Genomic DNA, 18,485 nt, shown 5'->3' on the forward strand with positions numbered 1-18,485 from the left:
TTGATTACTTTTGCCCTCCATCCCATTTTGTAAGGACCAATGTTTTTTTAAAAAGTGCATCACATATTAACTAATTATTTGTATTCATCAACTAGAGCACATCATATCATGAACCACTTTATTTATACATACATAATGGTTTCACTTTTAGCATCAACTAATAAGAAGGGACTAGGTAGCATAGCAAGGTGGGTATTAATTTGATGAGAACAGTAGTAACTCGAGGGTGTGAACTGGGTTACTATTGTCCTCCATCCTATTTTATAAGGAACAATGTTTTTCTAGAATGTGTACCGCAAATTAACCAATTATCTATATCCACAAACTAGGGCACATAACGGCAAAAATCACTTTTCATGAACCATCATAGCATTGATCAAAAGCTTTGTATAAGCATAGGGATGTCAATTGTACCCCGTCGGGTACGGGTACAATTGATTACTTTTGCCCTCCATCCCATTTTGTAAGGACCAATGTTTTTTTAAAAAGTGCATCACATATTAACTAATTATTTGTATTCATCAACTAGAGCACATCATATCATGAACCACTTTATTTATACATACATAATGGTTTCACTTTTAGCATCAACTAATAAGAAGGGACTAGGTAGCATAGCAAGGTGGGTATTAATTTGATGAGAACAGTAGTAACTCGAGGGTGTGAACTGGGTTACTATTGTCCTCCATCCTATTTTATAAGGAACAATGTTTTTCTAGAATGTGTACCGCAAATTAACCAATTATCTATATCCACAAACTAGGGCACATAACGGCAAAAATCACTTTTCATGAACCATCATAGCATTGATCAAAAGCTTTGTATAAGCATAGGGATGTCAATTGTACCCGTACCCGACGGGGAACTCGACTCCCCGCCCCGCCCCGTGTGTATGCGCGCGCGCGTGTGTGTAATGGATTTAAATATTTAATTAAGTAGTAAGCCACACAGCATGTATATCTATATATATAATATGTATAGCTAGTAAGCCACTAAGTCACATAACAATACATCATGTATATGTATAATATATATATAATTTTGAAAAATATTCTAGCCATTAATTTACTTGCTTTTGAATTTACTTGCATTGTGATTTTCTTTTCTTGAAAATGAGTGTATATATTTTTGTTTTTTATAAATTACAAATGGGGTCGGGGATTCCCCGTCCCCGAATAATCTCCGTGGGGATGGGGATGGGGAGATTTTTCCCTTCCCCAGCGGGGATGAGAATCATGGAAAAAGTCGGGAACGGGGATAGGGGTATGTCCCCCGCCCCTACCCCGTCCCGTTTACATCGCTATATGAGCATTGACTTATCTTGCATAGAAATATCATCTTCTACTACATATTACTTCTTGTACTATTACTTATACTAAACACTTTTTTTAAGTATTAAAAAACATGTATAGGAATTGGGTCATGGGCCCAAATGGGCTAACTCATGAATAATCCAGCCCATTTATCATCACTAATAGACTAAACAAACAAAACTATGCTAACATTTACTAAAATATTAGGGAAAAAAAACAAAACATAATACAAAATTACAAATTATTACTTCCCTCCTATTTTATCTATCTTATTTATTATTTAGTGGTCAAATTAATTATTTATTCTTTACTTATTTTTTATTTTTTTATTCTTTTATATTTAATAATACTTTTTATGTAGGTGCACCTTAAGAATGAAAACAACGCACTTTAAGAAGGAAAACAAAGCACCTCATGAAGAAAAAACAACGCATCTTAAGAAGGAAAATCATGTTCCTAAAGCTTTAAGCCGACGCACCTTAAGTTTCAACAACTGACACACCTTAAGCATATAAATCACGCACCTTAAGAAGGAAAACCGCATACCTAATGCTTTAGACCGACGTACTTAAATTTCAACAATTGACGCACCTTAAGCATACAATACAGAAACTACATACTTTAAGTACAAAAATCACGCACCTTAAATTTGACCTAGAGACAAAAAGGTCAAATTGTCACCATGTTTTTTTAATTTGTGTTCAATGACTAAGATTAAATCTCATCTCCACACCTGAAGCCTATCACCGCATTTAAACTTAATTCTTAAGTCAAGTTATATTAAGTCGTTAACTAAATTAGACACATAAGAAAGGATGATGCAAAAAAATCGTGACTGAATCAGACACATAAGAAGGGATGAGGTTAAAAAAAATCATAATCTAGGGGGAAATCCGTAAATTTAACATTTTTGTCATTAATTAATTGTGTCGAATAAAGCATAACTCTGAGAGAGAGAGAGAGAAAGAAAGAGAGAGTAGCGTAGAGATGAGTCGAGAATTCCGATAAAAAGTCTGTATGAGTGTATGACTCAATGAGCTGTTCTCTCTCATCCCGTTTCTGCCATTCTCTCTCCTAAATTTTCACGGGAAAGCTCGATTTTTCCGTAACCAGTTCAATCTGCACGAATTACAAACCCCATAATCCTTCTCCCCCATCTATCTCTCTCTCAAGCCCCTTTTCTCTGTCTAGGATTCTGATTCAACCCGTCTTCTTCAAGCAAATCTCCGGTACGAATACTCCAATTCCTGTATTTCGAATTTCTGATCTGTGATCAGTAGGCTGTTGTTTTTGGGTCCGCTTTTTGGGGAGCAGATTGGTTGAGATGGAATAAACTAGAATGCGAATCTGGGATGGATGGTTGAATGGAGGGCGAGTGCGCTGAGGGAGTGTTGTTGTTTCGTGTATTTTGATGCATTTTTCTGAATCCCCGTTGTGAGTTTATGTTTGTAGTCTTTTGGTATGATGTATGTATGTATGTATATGTGTAAAGATTGAATTTTGTTGAAGCATGAGGTTAGGTCAGTGGGTTTGCTTATCTTTGCTTCAGATCTGGGTTTTCTTGAAATTGAGATGCCTTTGATGTGTTCGATGAATTGTCCCTTAATAGAAATGGAAGTATTTGTTTATTAGGCTTCATTGCTTTTGCTATTGAGTCTAATTTGAATCATTTGATTCAATAATGCTACAGCCCTGATGCTTGCTTCATACATTTGGAATCCTCAATCTATTTACTTAAAAACTTGGACTGTGGTCCTGAAATATGCCTCTTTTTTTTTTTTTTTTTTTTTCTTTTTGAGAGAGTTGGGGGAAACCTGCATCCACTACAAGAATGTGCATTGCGTAAACTCCTCCCCGTGATCCTAGTCGGCAAAGTACCACAAGGTGGTAAACCAACCTAAGTTGTGCTGGAGTTAAACTTGTAACCTTCTGGTTACCAAGTCACATACTGACCAACATGGCTGGGTTTGCCTCTGAAATATGCCTTTTTCTCTGTTGGTTTCCTGGATTGATGGAAAATATGCTACAGGAATCATGATGAAGTTTATATTTGTCTAGTCTGAAGATAGAAGTTTAAGTTATATTGGCTTATAACAAATTCAGTGGGGCGAGTTTAGTGATTCAGCCATTCTTGTTCTGCATTTCAACTTGCAGTTAATTTGTGATGCATTCAAATTTCTTAGGAATGAATTGCTTGTTGGGATCTGATTACTTTATATTAGTAATAGTTTAGTATATTGAGAAATTGTGGATATGTAATATGGGACCTTACCTTTGCACATCTACAAATAGTAACTTCTTTAGACATTTCTGTGATTTAGCAACACCCCCTCAGTTTATGTTAGCCTCTTTTGAAGAGTGATAGTTAGTGTCATATGCTGTTGAGGATTTAAACCTGGAGAAGATGCCATGCAACCATTAGGACTAAATAGCAACATCCTGTGAGTTTTCCTGAATGGTTCACTGCTTTGTCTAAAGACATCTGGATGAGGTTGCTTGTCAGTTTGGAGAATGTCATCCTTAGACTTGCAGTTTAGCAGATAACTCCTGATTTCTTTTGGAAACTGCTTTGCTTAGTGGCGGTTTGTTTATCTGCAGTCGGGACTCGGGATGCTTGTATGTAGTCTTGATGATGGAACGAGGATGGTTCTGCATTTTCATCCTTTATTATTTACCCTTTTGATAATATATGGATGCTTATGGCTGGATCTCCTTAAGGTATTCCTGAAGAGACCACTTCAACTTCTTTTACTGCTATGTTGATTAGGGTGAAAGAGTTTGACATCTGTGATATTGAATAGGTTGTCTTTTTTATTTGATGGCTAATAACTAGAGTCACTATTCTCTTGAATGGTTCTGGAGTATGCATATCATGAAAATCTACGTGTTTTCCTAGTTGCATATGCTCTTGTAAAGCATAAGCCATTACAATAATAGATTCGGTTTCTGGGCACCAATATTTGAATTGCAAGAGCTCCCTGCCATTTGCTTCTTCCCCCTCCCCTCCCTCATACTCTTCTCTGCCTTACCCAATAAAGTTTGCCACAACTGCTGTGGATCGAAAGTCCCTCCCTCATCCTCTTTTAAACCCCATAGCTCAACTGAGAAGATATCAGTTCTTGCAACGTTTGATACGAAACCAACCTCCCAGGCACCTAACTATCTTCCAATCATCCACTTTCTTGGTCCTGTCTGTGTTACGTATCTTTTCTTTGAGGCTAGTGCTGCAAAAATGCTTCTATCATGAGCGGATTTGTTATAAATAGAAACATGAATTCAGCCTTTCATTTTCATCAATTTTATGCAACAATCTTCCAAAGAAGTCCCAATAGTTAATACCATGAACGAATAAAAGAAAATCACTGATACATGACAGGATGATGGCAACCTAAAGCTTGTTATACAATGGGTTTTTCTGAAGATTTCAGAGACTTCGTTTCAAATTCATGAACTGATTCTAAAATTTTATTTTAATTCAATATTTTCCCTTTACAGATTAATTTAGGACATGGCAAAGGGAACCAGAGGAAGACGCAGGATCACCTCACGACAGTGTAGGCCAACACCATACCCTTTGCCATCTGTGAATCAATCAGGGGACCCAAACCAAAAGAAATGCTCCAAAAAGTTTAAGAACGACTGGGAAGATGCAACATGTTCAGTATGCATGGAATATCCTCACAACGCGGTTCTTCTCCTGTGCTCCTCTCACGACAAAGGCTGCCGCCCCTACATGTGCGGAACTAGCTACCGTTATTCAAATTGCCTAGATCAGTACAAGAAAGCTTACACAAAAGTTAAATTACTAAATCAAAGTCAATCTCTTCAAAGTTCAATCAATAGCCCAGCCCCTGCCCCTGCCCCGTTTTCTGATTGGCCTGCTGAGAAAGGTGAGATTACAGAGCTTGCATGCCCACTCTGTCGTGGGCAAGTGAAAGGATGGACTGTGGTTGAACCTGCACGTGCATACCTGAATGCTAAGAAACGTAGCTGCATGCAGGATGAGTGTTCATTTGTAGGAAACTTTAAGGAGATGCGCAAGCATGTTAAGACAGAGCACCCTTCTGCTAGGCCTCGCGAAATGGATCCCCTCCTTGAACAGAAATGGAGGCGGCTCGAGGGGGAAAGAGAGAGGGACGATGTGATCAGCACAATAAGGTCATCAATGCCAGGAGCAGTTGTTTTCGGTGACTATGTGATAGAAGGAAGTCCGTTTGGTTTTGGATCAGAGGATGAGGATGGATTTGAGGTTGATGTGATGGACCGTAACGAAGGCTTTGGAGTGGGAATCGATGGCAACTTGATTAATGTCTTACGTTTTTTGCAGGCATTTGGTTCAGCAGGTAATATTGGCTCAAATAGAGGCTCGAGGCGGCATGGTGGTAGTGGTAGTAGGGACCCAACCCGTGCATCAGGCGGAGGCACTGCTGGATTAGATCGCAACCTTCCAGGTTTCGACTACTCTGATGTAGACAGCGATGGTGTTGGCAACGTAGTACATGAAAACAGCACATCGCTAGTTGGGCGCCTTCGCCGCCATGGTAGAGTCCTGTTGGGACGCTCTGGGAGGAGACGAAGGCGTAGTGAGGACCCCGGAGGTCGAGGATAGATGTTACTATTATTGTTGACAGTATAAATGAGAAGGAGAAGAAGAGGACATTTTAGGGTCTTCTTAGTTTAGATATTCTGAAGCCAACAAAAAAAGGGATATTTTTAACTTACCATTTCATTCACATCATCTGCATCCCATCATTTGATGTTCAATACATGGATTTGTATGATATGATGGCTTAGGATCATTGGAGGGTCCCAAAGAAAGGTGTTTCTTTGTGGTTTATTTCTATTTTTATTTTTACACTTGTTGCTGGTTCTCCTTCTCTGAGAACATTTCACCTGTCAATTTCACAAAATGGATGTAATTTCTCTGTACAATGCTTTTACTCTCTGTTTCTTTAGCTCTGCTGTTATAGTGTTATTATTACTCATTACACACCTCAACCAATTTATTTCTCTGGTGGAGGATTTTTCACTACTTTTATACAGACACCAATTTCTGTAGCGTGCACCTAACTTTTGGTTATTGAGTATTTGGCTGGTATGTATTTCACTTAAATTAATCAAATTATATAGGTGTGTGGATCACGGTCTAAAACGACATTTCTAAATTTTGAATTAGAATAATGTACATTATATGTTTGAATAATGAAACTTTTGAAGCAAAATAATGTACATTATAAGTTATATTGTAACAGATCGCATGAAAAAAATTACACAAAATAACATCATTTTTGGACCAACTATATTGCGTAAATTAAAATCAAACATCTAAGTATGAGACGCGAAAGAAAAATAAAAATATGAAAGTTTAAAGTATTTTTCTGGTTATAAAGTTTTCGAAACATAAAAGTACTCACATGTAAGAGTTTTTCTTTTTGTATACTGTATTATAAATTCTGAGATAAGTGTTGCAATGTATGATACTCACATTTAAGAGTTCCTATACATTATAGATTCATATCATATGCTGCAATGTGTATATCATTAAAACTCAGTTCAAAATTCATTTACATACTCTCAATACTACCAGCTAATTTTAGAAAAAATAAAAAAGGTAATTTACACAGTTATCTAATCTAATTTTCTGGTGATTCCTGTGGGAACACCATAGCAAACTGGTGCTGCCCCAATCAAATAGCGGAGGAAGCAAGCCTTTCTGGCTTCCCCCATGAATGAGCCTGCTCTAGGTCTATGCCTACAATGCTCAGCAAATGTATACATACCTCTCTCTTTCTGGCTCTTTACCTTTCTCTTACCTTCACCTTCTGTAATGTTAAGGGACCTGAATTGCTCTGAAACTGTACTGCATTGATCACAACCGGCACTAGCGCCTGATCTTTCTCTAAACCAAGCGTCAAGCATTTTCTTGCCAAACCTGTCAATATCTTTGTCTGTCACTTCCCACAGGTTGGCAACGATGATTGGGGAGCCTGCAGAGAGGTAGTAGAGAGGGGCGCCTTGAGGGATGTAGCATCCGTTTGAAGTCAGTGAACCGCTGCTGCATCCCATGAGAAGAGAAGCTGCACAGGTTTCTAGCTCCTTGATGTCTTGTCCAGGGATATATTGCCCCCCTGAAATGACCAAACCATGATCACAGACAGTTTTAGAAAAGGAAGCAGTAAGCAAAAGGCGGGTTAACCAGAATATAATTAGCTTTGATTGATTAGATAAGGTATGGGGAAGTAGAAATGTTTTGTTTTGTTCAGTTCACAGTACCGCTTCCATGTCCAAAATAGAGAAACAGGTCGTGACTCTTCAAGGCTCCAGTCAATTCCTCGATAGTGGGTGCAGTCCCGCTCTTTCCCTGCACAACCAAAAATGCCATTGGCATCTAAGATGAAATCCATTTTCTTTTCAAAGTGCACGCGACGTTCAAAAGAGAGCTGTATAATGTTTTGAGAAATGATGCACTGATTTGTTAGTATTCAAGCACTAACATAACTACACAAGTTCACATTAGTTGCCAACTCTGGATTGAATCTTGATGCATTTTGTTCTCTTGCTAGTTCAAAAATCTAGTATAGGCTTGCAGCAAAAAATATAATTACCTCAAAGTTTTGATCTTTAAACCAGTTCTCGAATTCAGCTTGAGTCCTGCTAAGATCACCGCTAGGGTTCAAGACATAATAGGAATCCAGGGGATCAATAAATGGAATGGCATTCAATGGAGCTCCATTTTCAACGGGTTCTTGGTTGAGGCCACGCCTGAATAGTGTTGCATTGATAGCTCCAACAGAAGGCATACGGTAAACCTCCTGATCTCTTAATATTGGAAGGCTCTCCCATGGAAGCATCTGCAAGGAGACATTTGTATTGAAATGAAGATACAACTGGTGATGATTAGAACAAGGCCAAATAATTTTTACAAGATTATTGTGATGAAAGGCTCAAACACTATTGGCAGGTCCTGAAATGCAGCAATGAAAAATAATCATGTTTTCCACTATTGCATGATTTAGAAGAGATTCCTACAAGGACTTTGCCTTCATGTCCTTTGAAATGCCTAAATAAAGAGATTAATGGAAATTTTATTCAGATAAAAAAGTGCACTATGGACTTCAAACTAATTAAAGAGGAATCGGAAACCTACCTGCAAATTAAAATCCAAAACAAGAATGGTAGGTTTTCTATTTATGCATCCAGAGTCCTCCAGCTTGTCAGCAAAATCAAGTATTATTTTATGTACTGGTTCATAGCTGGTATCTGAATCTGTACAACTGTTAGATAATGGCTGAGGCATATAACCACCCTGTCCACCACCTATGCAGCTTCCATTAGTTAAAACCAGCTGCAAATTGCAATCACCTTTCTTAGCAGCATAATTAGCACCTCCAAGAACTATATTGAGAAGACCCATATCAACATCTTCTTTATTCATGAGTTTCATATGGTCAGCAAGGTCCATCAATAATGAATCCTGGAGCTCACATTCTGATAATTCGCCCAAAAGTAAGTATCTCCAAGGACCCAACCAAAAATCCTCTAAATCCCTGATGAATAGAAACAAGTTCTTGGATGTAAATTCTAACCAATAACATTGTAAGCAAATTTGATGCGAGTGCTTTGAGTCTTTGACCAAACTATATTTGTGAGCTTCTACAAGCCAACAAAAATAATAATAAATAATATAAAATTTGCGTAGGGCTTACTGCAAAAATTTTGCAAGGCACTGATCAAGTTGCCTCCTCCTCTTCCACCATAAAGACCTGCTTTCTGGGGTATCTTCTATAGTACAATGGGAAGAGGACAAGTGATTCTTCTCCAATATGTCCCTAAAGATAGGGGCCACATCATCAATTACACCAGATGCCCAAGGGCAACGCCACTGCTTGGTGAAGTCATTGGCTTGAAAGGAAAAGCTGGAACAGAGTTCTTCAAAGTCTGAAACTTCTGATGAGTGATGACATTTGAAAGAAGAATAAGTTCATGACATTTCCCATATGTGATATGTAGTATTACTTGAAACTTTTAAAGATCAGATTACCTGTTAAAATTGAATGTACAGGGATAATTACTACAACAGGCCTATTTACTGAGCTCATCCGCGACAGAAGTATCCATGCTTGAATAGGTGAAGGACAGGACAACAACTGACTCAACAAACTGGCAAGAGCACCTATAATGAAGCTAATACAGACAACTGTACTAGAAGGCAAACTTTTGAAATATTGTAGAACGAAATCTTCAAGATTGTCAACTGCTCCAGGTGCAAGCCTGCAAAACCACAAGAAAGGATGCACAAGGGTGACAAGACTAATCAATTTTTATTCTCAGCAATGGCAAACCTTGTTCTGAAAACCAAAAATACCTGAGGGTGCTGCATTTTCCTTGACCAATTTCTTTGGAGCCCTGAAATTTTTTTAACATACATGAAATTTGCATATGTACCAAAAAAAAAAAAAAAATAATAATAATAATACTAGTAACAGACAATTTGAATGTAATACTGGTCTCAGAGAAGAATCTTTTTTTTAAGGATGAGAATATTGGTGCTTCTAAACTTCCACTTGTATTGTAAAAAGTCCTTGTAAGCTACACCAATATTAGCCTTTAGTCCTGAACAAAATGTACAAAGTTTGGATTGAGCTCAACCTGCCTGAATTCCTACAGCCAAGTTCTTGGGGTTTAGGATGCTGCTGATTACCCATCTTATCTTACAGAACAGTGCATTTAGAATTTTCAATAGAAAAAAAACATCATAAAATCTTGTGTGCAATATTTGAATCCTAGATTACATAAAACATAGTAACATTACTAACATAAATAAACACAAACTACAACTATAATTAAAGTTGCTTAAGTTTACATTTGGGATTAACTATTGATCCAAAAAAGTCACTACTTGTATCTGCACAATGTGTGCCTGTGAATGTCACAATTGACCCAGAAAATAAATACGGAAGAATGGTCTAGGATGCAAATTTTATAGACAAACTCTTACTAGATACTGAGCAAGAGATTAAATGTAGCTTTCCCTCACAGCCCCACAGCCCCACATACCAAGGTTGTAGTAAAGAAGAGATGTTAAATAATTACTCCATATAATCACATCTACTTAAAGAAATAACATAACTTAACAATGAAAGATTCAGGGAATGGAACTGAACAAGCCAAGGGTACATCAATCCATCGTTCAATACTGATAAATCCAAGAATTCAAGATGGAATATTATGTAAATCCCTCACATTCCATTGTTGAAAGTTAAGAACTTCCACAGAAAAATATACCTCAGAATCCAAAAGGTTTAGGCCATTCTGATGCTTCATTAGGGTTGAGAAGAGCTGAAGGTTGAAATGAGCACCAATTGATGCTTGATGGAAGAATGAAGCCCAGTGACTTTCAGAGATTACTTTGCTAGATGGTAAAGCAAAAGTCTTGACAGATGTTGAAAGTACATAGACTGCAGCAAGTAACCTTGAGACCTGTTGTAATACATTACAACTAATTTTTATTATTTGCATGGACTTTGCATTCTTTGATAGTTGTTATCCTTAAGAACTCCATTGTCTTAAAGTAAAAAATGCAAAATGGACACTTGAAAGAACATGATTTACCTTTTGAAAATGAAAAGGAATTTCAGTACTCTGAATAAAGGCTAGCTTCAGCCAGGATACTATCTTTGATATCTTAATAGAAGAAAAGTCACAGTTCTTACAACAAAATTTCCTGCTTGACATAGTCCACAAAAAGACAACTGTTAAACCAAGGAATGAACTAGAATACGTGAACATGCAAGTTTGGCATAAGTGCTTAATACAGTACACAAGTTAAAATAAGCCTGTCCAAACTGAGCCTAAATATTGCTTGTGAAAGAACACAAGTCTTTTAAGAAAATCAACATTAACACGTGTCTAGCAAATATTTACAGATTAAAGTAAAGCATTCAGATAACTATAAGATGCACAGAAACACACTACAGAATTGAGAACATAAGCAACTCACAAAAACAGATTGAAGGATACCTGGTTGCTTTGCAATGATTACTTTTCAAAGCAGACCAGCAAATGTTATAAAGCAGTTCTACATGATCAATTGCCAATAACTTTGCCCAACTGTCCTTTCCAATCTGGTCAATCAAGGAAACAAAAGGAAGAGAAGAATACTGGGGACAGGATGGATCTCTAGTGACCAAAGATACACTTTGAAGAAAGATCTTATGTGCTTCATGGTTCTCATTACATAGACACAAGCATTTTCCTGTCAATGTAGAAGAACGTCAGATTGGATAGGAAGTATATAAAAATGTGGCAAGAGAGCAGTCAAAGCAGGAAAATTCACTATTTGACGTACCTAGTCTAATTAGCATCCTTTGTAAGAGTTGTCTTCGGACAAGCTCCCATTTCAAGTGTATGAAATGGCTCATACACCCAGATTGAATAGCCTCATTAGGAAGATGGTGCCAACACTTCAATCTGTAGCATGTACCTGTAGAACCGCAACCAAAATAGAGCAAAATAATGATAGTTTGTAGTTTTATTTTGACTCATCTTTATGAATATAAGTAAAATAGATAGAGAATACTTACAGTTCAAGTCGGCAGCAGTATCAGTCTGTTCACCAGCAGTTTCACATTTTTTCTGAGAAGAACGATATCTAGACCTTGTCATCCTTATACCAGGCTGAGGCTCCTTTGTCTTCCTAGCCATTATAGTCTCAACTGCATTTTCGTGTTTTCTGTTTCTGGATGGAACCTCCTCCAAAACCATATGATCAGTTGCAGAATAAGAAAGTGAACAAGATTCATGTTTGGCATGCTCAGAACCTACTGCCTTAGGACCACCAGAAAAGTTATTCCATTCAGAGAGAGCTAATTTGTCAACTGCAGATTTGTACTTCCCTTTAACACATGCTAATTCCTGTGAGGTAGAATTTTCTGGATTTCTACAAAACTGTTTTCTGTATATATCTCCAAATAGCTGATCAATAGAAACTTCATATAAAGCTCTGCACTTGCACGAAACGACAATGGAATTATCAACCAAAGCTTTCTTAGCTTCGTGAGCTTCCTTTTCTGCCAACTCCCAGAGCTGCTCTTTACAGTATATTTGACCTGACAAAAATTTAGAAAAGAAACAAAGCCAATGAACCCATCCTACAAAACCAAGGCAATTCATAGGCATAGGCCACATAGGTAAAAGGTAAAAGAAAAGAATAACCCCAATACCTAGAATGCAAGAAAAAGAAACTATGAAAAGTGGCAAGCTCTGAGTGCATGAGATGTCTTTTCCCAACTGTAGAAGATGTTTCGCCACATTTCCATTTCCAAGCATCTCATTAATGGTTCCAACCTATTACATTTTTTAATCACAATAAAATTTAGCATTTTTCCACAAAGACAAGCACACATAGTCAAGTGATAAATGAGATGCATGGGACCTAAACCTGTAGCATGCTTCCAAGATAGCACTGGAGCACATTCCAAGGAGTTAGTTTGCAACTTTCAAAATCGGAAGAAACATCTCCACAAAACCAAGATTCTGTGGCCACTGAATCACATATTTTGAAGGACACAAGACGGCAGTTCTCAATCTGCTGTTCCGTGTGACACAGGAAATTCCTATTTAGAAGGGCATGTCGTAAACGGTATGCTTCTTTTGCATATGAAAGAGCCTGTAGCCAAAAATGATATCATTATTACACAATTTTTGGTACAATCCAAAAATCTTTAGAAAGGAATTTTGAGTTACTTCAGTTAGTTGTCCACTTAGAATTAGTCTTTCACTCAAGTCATAATACAGATAAGCTGAAAGAAAAGCTGAACCACTGGATAGAGGAACCTGAAACCCAAAAAACCAGGAAAAAAAAAAGTCAACACAAACCATCTTTGGCTCTATTTTATAAAGTAAACGTAATTATATCAACATAGCTTACATTGGAAATGAGATCTGATGCAGTGAGCTTGACTTTATCATCTGAAATATCTGGTGGAAGGAAGGCCTTATGATTACAGGGCCTCTGAGATGAGAGAGCAAATATCATATGGAAGCTCTGTTGAAACCCAACCAATAAGGGCTGTGATTCCTTCAGATAATTTGTCCAGTATTCAAAAGAATCCGTAACTTCACCAAAATGCTTCGATAATGCTTGAACAGAAAATTCATTAATAGGCAAAGCACAGAGAGCATGACCAAGTCTTCTATGTTTCCATAGCAATGACAGTAATGTCTCCAGTGTGATATCTTTCCATTTATATAACCGTATCATCATCTCAAAAATTTCGGCATGAAGATCCAGGTTTCCCTAAAGTGGTAAAAGCACAAGATAAAGACACTATCAGGGGACTACTTCATCCCAAAATATCCCATAACCATTAGCAATAAATTTTATGTAGATATTTATTGGAGACAACTAAAGCCTACCTTAATTGAAAGTAAATCAATAATCTGATACAACATATTCAACATGGCTCCAGACAACATATTACACTGACCAGATGAATGACACTGATGAGGATGCATCCACACTCTAAGTGCAGCACGAATATCTTCGTAAGGCAGCTGCTAAGACCAAAGTAGAAATTCAAACATTAAAAAGTCTCAATATATGCATTATGCATATAAAGTTTTTTTCATAGAACATGTAAGTGATCTGCTGGTATGGCAGATATGAAGATAATAGAAACAAAAGAAAGCTAGAGGAAGGTATATAGGTCTTTTTGTTAAGTAATGCAGGGAGGGAGTCAAGATGGAGAGGTTCCAAAACTAAGTAATTTCAAGAGTCAATGGGAAATTTTCCCTTATTATTTTTGCTTTCCTATAAAAAAAATCCAGATAAACTAAAAGCTTTTTCAACTTTTACCATAGAATGTAGTCAAAATAATCAATCCTATCAGAATGTATAAGTGTATAACTCAATGCAAAAAGCTTGTATTTTAAGTAGTAACACCTTTGAGTTTGGTTCAATCTCGATGGTACATAGTGCACGTATGCAGTATGCATAAGCAACTACATGACAAGCTGGATCCATGCAGCTAAGTTTTTCACCCCCTCTTTCTTTTGCTGCAAAATATTTATCCTGACAAAATACAAATTTTTCCTATAAAATTACTAATAGTCAAGAGTGAGGCACATAAGCAGATAAACAGACCCAAAGCAATAAACTTTAAAATAAATAAAGAAATAAAAATGGCAAACTAGAAATGGCTTACCAGGGTGGATATTGCTTCAGACAGGCATGGAATGCATTCACAGCAAAGTCCTTTAGCTCTTAATTCCTCACACTTTGCAATAAGAATTCTGGATTTGGGTAAATAGTCATCCTCTGTTGTATATACTTTTTCTAAAAGAATGCTAATTATCTTCAATCGCATCTTCTGACATAAACTTGGGTTTACAACATTCAAATCTTTATATGCCCGAAGCTCCTACAAAGTCAAAGGCAGGACTAATAATTCTAACACAATTACAAACATGGACAACCAATCACTATGAGACTCAATGAAAGAGGATCAGAGAGAGAGAGAGGGAGAGTATTGCCTCCTCCATTAGTAGTCCAACAGACCCTTTAAATTCTTCTGAAGATGACAATATAGGATGTAACAACGTGGCACCTTCCTCCATATCGACGTCCTTAGAGAGTTTTAGTCTTATCTGACAAGAGTCCATGTTAGAATAGGAATAGTGAAAGAATTCTGAAGATAACAGAGCTTCAAAATGCTACCTTTACAAACTGTTTCACAATATATATGGGATTTGGCAGTGTCCCAAACAAGGCTTTTGTCACAGACCAGCTTTTAAGGCAATCAGTGAGAATTTCATCAGCTTCATTACTGCTACAACTAGGGTAAAGTACATCCAAAAGTTTAGCAATTTTTGCACATGCATCATTGATGAAACCCATCACAGCATCTTCTGATAATTCACTCTGAAACTCATCTGATCTGTGAGGGAACATTTCACAGCTCCTTAAGACATGTGCCCAAGATGCTTTGCTGCATAACTTTAAAGCCTCTAAAGCCTGAAAAGAGAGAGAGAGAGAGAGCATTTAAAGCGTTTTTTTTTCAACTTTTACTTGAAAGGTGGTAATGGATGAAATAACAAAAGTTGAATGGCTCAAAAGTGGAGCAAAATTAATATCCAGAAATAGCATGGCTGACACAAAAAATGGAAATGAAATTTGCAATGCCATAACATCTTTGATTTCAGTAAATACCTCTCTCATTTGTTTGCTATTGAACAAAACAACAGCAAGATTGTAAAGAGATGTAAAGAGATACTTAAGCCCATAGGGCTGAGTATCACTTTCAATGAGATATTCTATAAACTTGGCACATTTCTGCATCAAAATTCCGAAACGTATTAGTTTATTTTCCAAATAATAATGCAGGATTACAACTTACAAGCTAACATAAACAAAAATGAATAAATATAATAGTATTGCTAATAAATAAGAATGTTCAGATATTAGCATATAGAAATTTTGTAGCAATGAAAAAAATGGAACCTGGATATTATGCTTTGTTCTAAATGAAAGTGTGAAGGCAGCCACAGCTACAAGTATACTTCTATTGTTATCATCACACACATCTTGCTTGCTGTCAGGTGCACTGCATCAATAACCCACTAAAACCCATCAATTCTCTATACAGTAGCTGGTGGAACCATTCAACAAAATAGCAAGATTTAGACAATGATAAGAGAGAAATTGACACTGGTAGAAATAAATATATGAAAAGAGGGTAAATAAGTAGTATTAATGAAACACTTAAAACCAAAACTCATTCAGGTATACTTTTGGCATGAAGTGATTGCAGAAATACATAAATGCATAATAACATGGTCTACCTCTGGCATTGGCAAAGCAAATGGCAGTATTGACTCAATGCATCCTGGACAACTGCCAGACTCTCTGTTTCTGTAAAAACCTCATTTTTTTCTGAAATAATGAACCGAGCTAAAGGATGACATAAGAATTTCATGGCATCAAAATAAGATGGCAGGTAAAGAATTTGTTTCTGTGAATAGAGACTTTGTTTGTCGCCAATACCAAAGTGGCATTTCAACAAATTGAGCAAAGCTTCCAATTTCTGAATAATGTCCTTTTGACTAAGCAAAAGCCTGAATCCAGATCCATCATTTGTGTTTCCTTGGATTGTAGAGTTAGTTGTAAACTGACTGATAAATAAGCCAGTAGCATAAATCCCAATAATCAAACCAGCAGTTGACATTCCCTTCAAAATAATTATTTTTCTGTCATAAATTGGACATATCCTCAACAAGTACGTTGAAAATTGACAGGCAAAACTTATGGAAAAGAATTACACTAAGGTTCAAATAGGCTACCTGGTTCATATCCACTGGTTTATTCAATTGTCTTCTATGGTTAAGGGCAAGTTCTTCAAAATACATTGCGACAGCATTAGAAACACTTGTTGCTATTCGACATTTCTTAGCAGAATAACAGACAAGTTTCAGAAATTTTATTATAGTGCTCTCCTTTCCAACCTGCAAGGTAACAAATGCCTATATTAATAACTAATTTATAGACCAAATGTATAATCATAAATAAATACACTAACCAAAAGAACAGCAAAAGTTAAGAGGTTAAAAAAAAAAGTGAATTTCAGTGAACTGAATTATTATAATATCCTTTGTTTTCAAAAAAAAAAAAATTTATTATAATATCCAAGTGCCCCCATACAAGGTCATTACTGACAGACTGTTGGAGTTTTAAGAGAAGTACAGTAATATGGAAAAATTACAATATATATTGTCATTACCTTGCTTTCAGCAGACATAGTTTCCAATATATATTTCAATACATCAACAATATCTGAGGCTTGTTGCGGAAATAGGGAAGAGCACATACTATGTGCAAACTGCAGAAATTATACCAGTCAGGTGGATGCATAAACATCTTCAAATATGTAAATCAATGACAGCCTCAGATGTGTTTTACCTCCCAAATGTCATCTCTCAGAGATGAGCCTTTATATAGATCAAAAATTTGCTTGCAAAACTTGCACACTAAGTGCCCACCAAGGTGTGCTGCATCCATAGCCAGAAACAAAGCAATTTCTCTCAAATATTTCAGAAGCATATGATGTATTTTTTCACAAGCACTAGCCTCTAAAGCCCTGAGCAACATGAAATGGGAAACTTTAATCAGAAAAAACACCTTATCCTGCAGTGTATAACCTATAAAGCTATAGAAGTTTCAATTCCAGCATCTAAAACTTGCAACTTCGTACAAATAATCAAATTGAAAGAGATAACCAAATAGATATCACATCATATAAATCAATAGAGCATGATGAGGCTGGGAGAGGGAGATAGCGGTGTCTCACTTGATCCAAGATGACGCTTCATTGACCAAATCGAGGACTCTATCATAATCCGCAATCTCCCTGCTTTGCTTAACCGAAGCACACTTCACAAGTGTTAATACTGCCTCCATAACCAACACAGCATACTCCTGGTCCACGCTTGCTCCATTCAAAGGAGGCAACAACTCTCGCCTTTTTGAGGCAGCCGATTTCGATTTCGACATCTTCACTCGAAGGCTCTCAAGTACAGAGAGTGCTTCGCATTCCGCCTCCTGGTGCCTCTTCCATGCCCCGAGACAGCGTATGAAACGCCCTTTCTGTATTTCAACTATGTATGGTTTACCTTCCAGCTGCGAAGAGATTAAATCGAGGCAGTTGAGGCACAACCGATAAATATCGAGCAGATGAGTCGCAGATTCCTTGGAGATTTTAGAGGTTTCGGAGAGGCGTTTGGGGAGGAGCGACAAGGATTTGTTGAGAAATGGAAGGAATCTACAAAGCGCTCGGATTGCGGTGAAATTCTCCGAGGACTTGGACGACTTGTTGGGTTTAGGGAGGGTGGAGAAGTCGTGGAGGTGCTTGGAGAACTTACCATAGGTCTTTCCGGAGAACTCGTAAGCAGATTGGAGTTCCGATAGCAGGCCGGCGGATGCATCGGCGGCGGAGCCCATGTCGCTTGCTCCGAGGCGGCGGCGAGCGAGAGTAAGGCGGGATGGGACTCGCCGGAAAGTGAGAAATTTTGAGTGAGCGGGAAAAGGAAGCCGTTCAGTGTTATTTTCAAATGCGTATCAGATTGTAGGAGCCGGACACAAGAAAAGTTGAAAATTACATTTAACCCCCTGAAGTTTGT

General features: G+C 37.3%; 2 protein-coding genes across 4 annotated transcripts in view; one reads left to right on the forward strand and one right to left on the reverse strand.

Annotated features, from left to right (window-relative positions):
- LOC116028780 overlaps positions 1 to 6,303 on the forward strand; it is a 9,378-nt gene extending 3,075 nt beyond the window's left edge. The window contains exons 1-3 of one of the 3 annotated variants that reach the window (XM_031270606.1): positions 2,277 to 2,542; positions 3,912 to 4,031; positions 4,809 to 6,303. In XM_031270606.1, the coding sequence (XP_031126466.1) occupies positions 4,822 to 5,922 (1,101 nt within the window). In that variant the 5' untranslated portion in view covers positions 2,277 to 2,542; positions 3,912 to 4,031; positions 4,809 to 4,821 and the 3' untranslated portion in view covers positions 5,923 to 6,303. Of the gene's footprint in view, positions 1 to 2,276; positions 2,543 to 3,911; positions 4,032 to 4,808 lie in introns of those variants that run through there. The other 2 variants (XM_031270615.1, XM_031270600.1) reach the window with 2 other exon arrangements.
- A 491-nt stretch (positions 6,304 to 6,794) lies between these two features.
- On the reverse strand, positions 6,795 to 18,347 carry LOC116019743 (separase). Its single transcript, XM_031260069.1, has 28 exons — positions 17,657 to 18,347; positions 17,269 to 17,446; positions 17,090 to 17,188; positions 16,653 to 16,814; positions 16,155 to 16,540; positions 15,814 to 15,916; positions 15,523 to 15,645; positions 15,031 to 15,327; positions 14,847 to 14,960; positions 14,519 to 14,734; positions 14,257 to 14,385; positions 13,731 to 13,868; positions 13,243 to 13,611; positions 13,059 to 13,148; positions 12,754 to 12,981; positions 12,536 to 12,659; positions 11,897 to 12,421; positions 11,662 to 11,796; positions 11,334 to 11,568; positions 10,926 to 11,037; positions 10,599 to 10,793; positions 9,679 to 9,719; positions 9,355 to 9,584; positions 9,020 to 9,260; positions 8,461 to 8,860; positions 7,919 to 8,164; positions 7,587 to 7,674; positions 6,795 to 7,441 (listed from the first exon to the last, which is right to left on the reverse strand). Exons 1-28 carry the CDS (start codon positions 18,304 to 18,306, stop codon positions 6,942 to 6,944), a joined length of 6,354 nt encoding a protein of 2,117 aa, XP_031115929.1. The 5' UTR covers positions 18,307 to 18,347; the 3' UTR covers positions 6,795 to 6,941.
- Between the last annotated feature and the right edge of the window lie 138 nt (positions 18,348 to 18,485).

This window comes from Ipomoea triloba, chromosome 1, assembly GCF_003576645.1.
Source record: "Ipomoea triloba cultivar NCNSP0323 chromosome 1, ASM357664v1".
Taxonomy (NCBI): Eukaryota; Viridiplantae; Streptophyta; class Magnoliopsida; order Solanales; family Convolvulaceae; genus Ipomoea; species Ipomoea triloba.

What these genes read in the sequence shown, in the direction of transcription:
- LOC116019743 (XM_031260069.1), bottom strand. Translation starts at nt 18,306, where the DNA reads ATGGGCTCCGCCGCCGATGCATCCGCCGGCCTGCTATCGGAACTCCAA. An exon ending in ATAGCAAACAAATGAGAGAG is followed by an intron (nt 15,328 to 15,522) that starts GTATTTACTGAA and finishes CTCTCTTTTCAG; the next exon opens with GCTTTAGAGGCTTTAAAGTT. An exon ending in TGCCTTGCAAAATTTTTGCA is followed by an intron (nt 8,861 to 9,019) that starts GTAAGCCCTACG and finishes TCTATTCATCAG; the next exon opens with GGATTTAGAGGATTTTTGGT.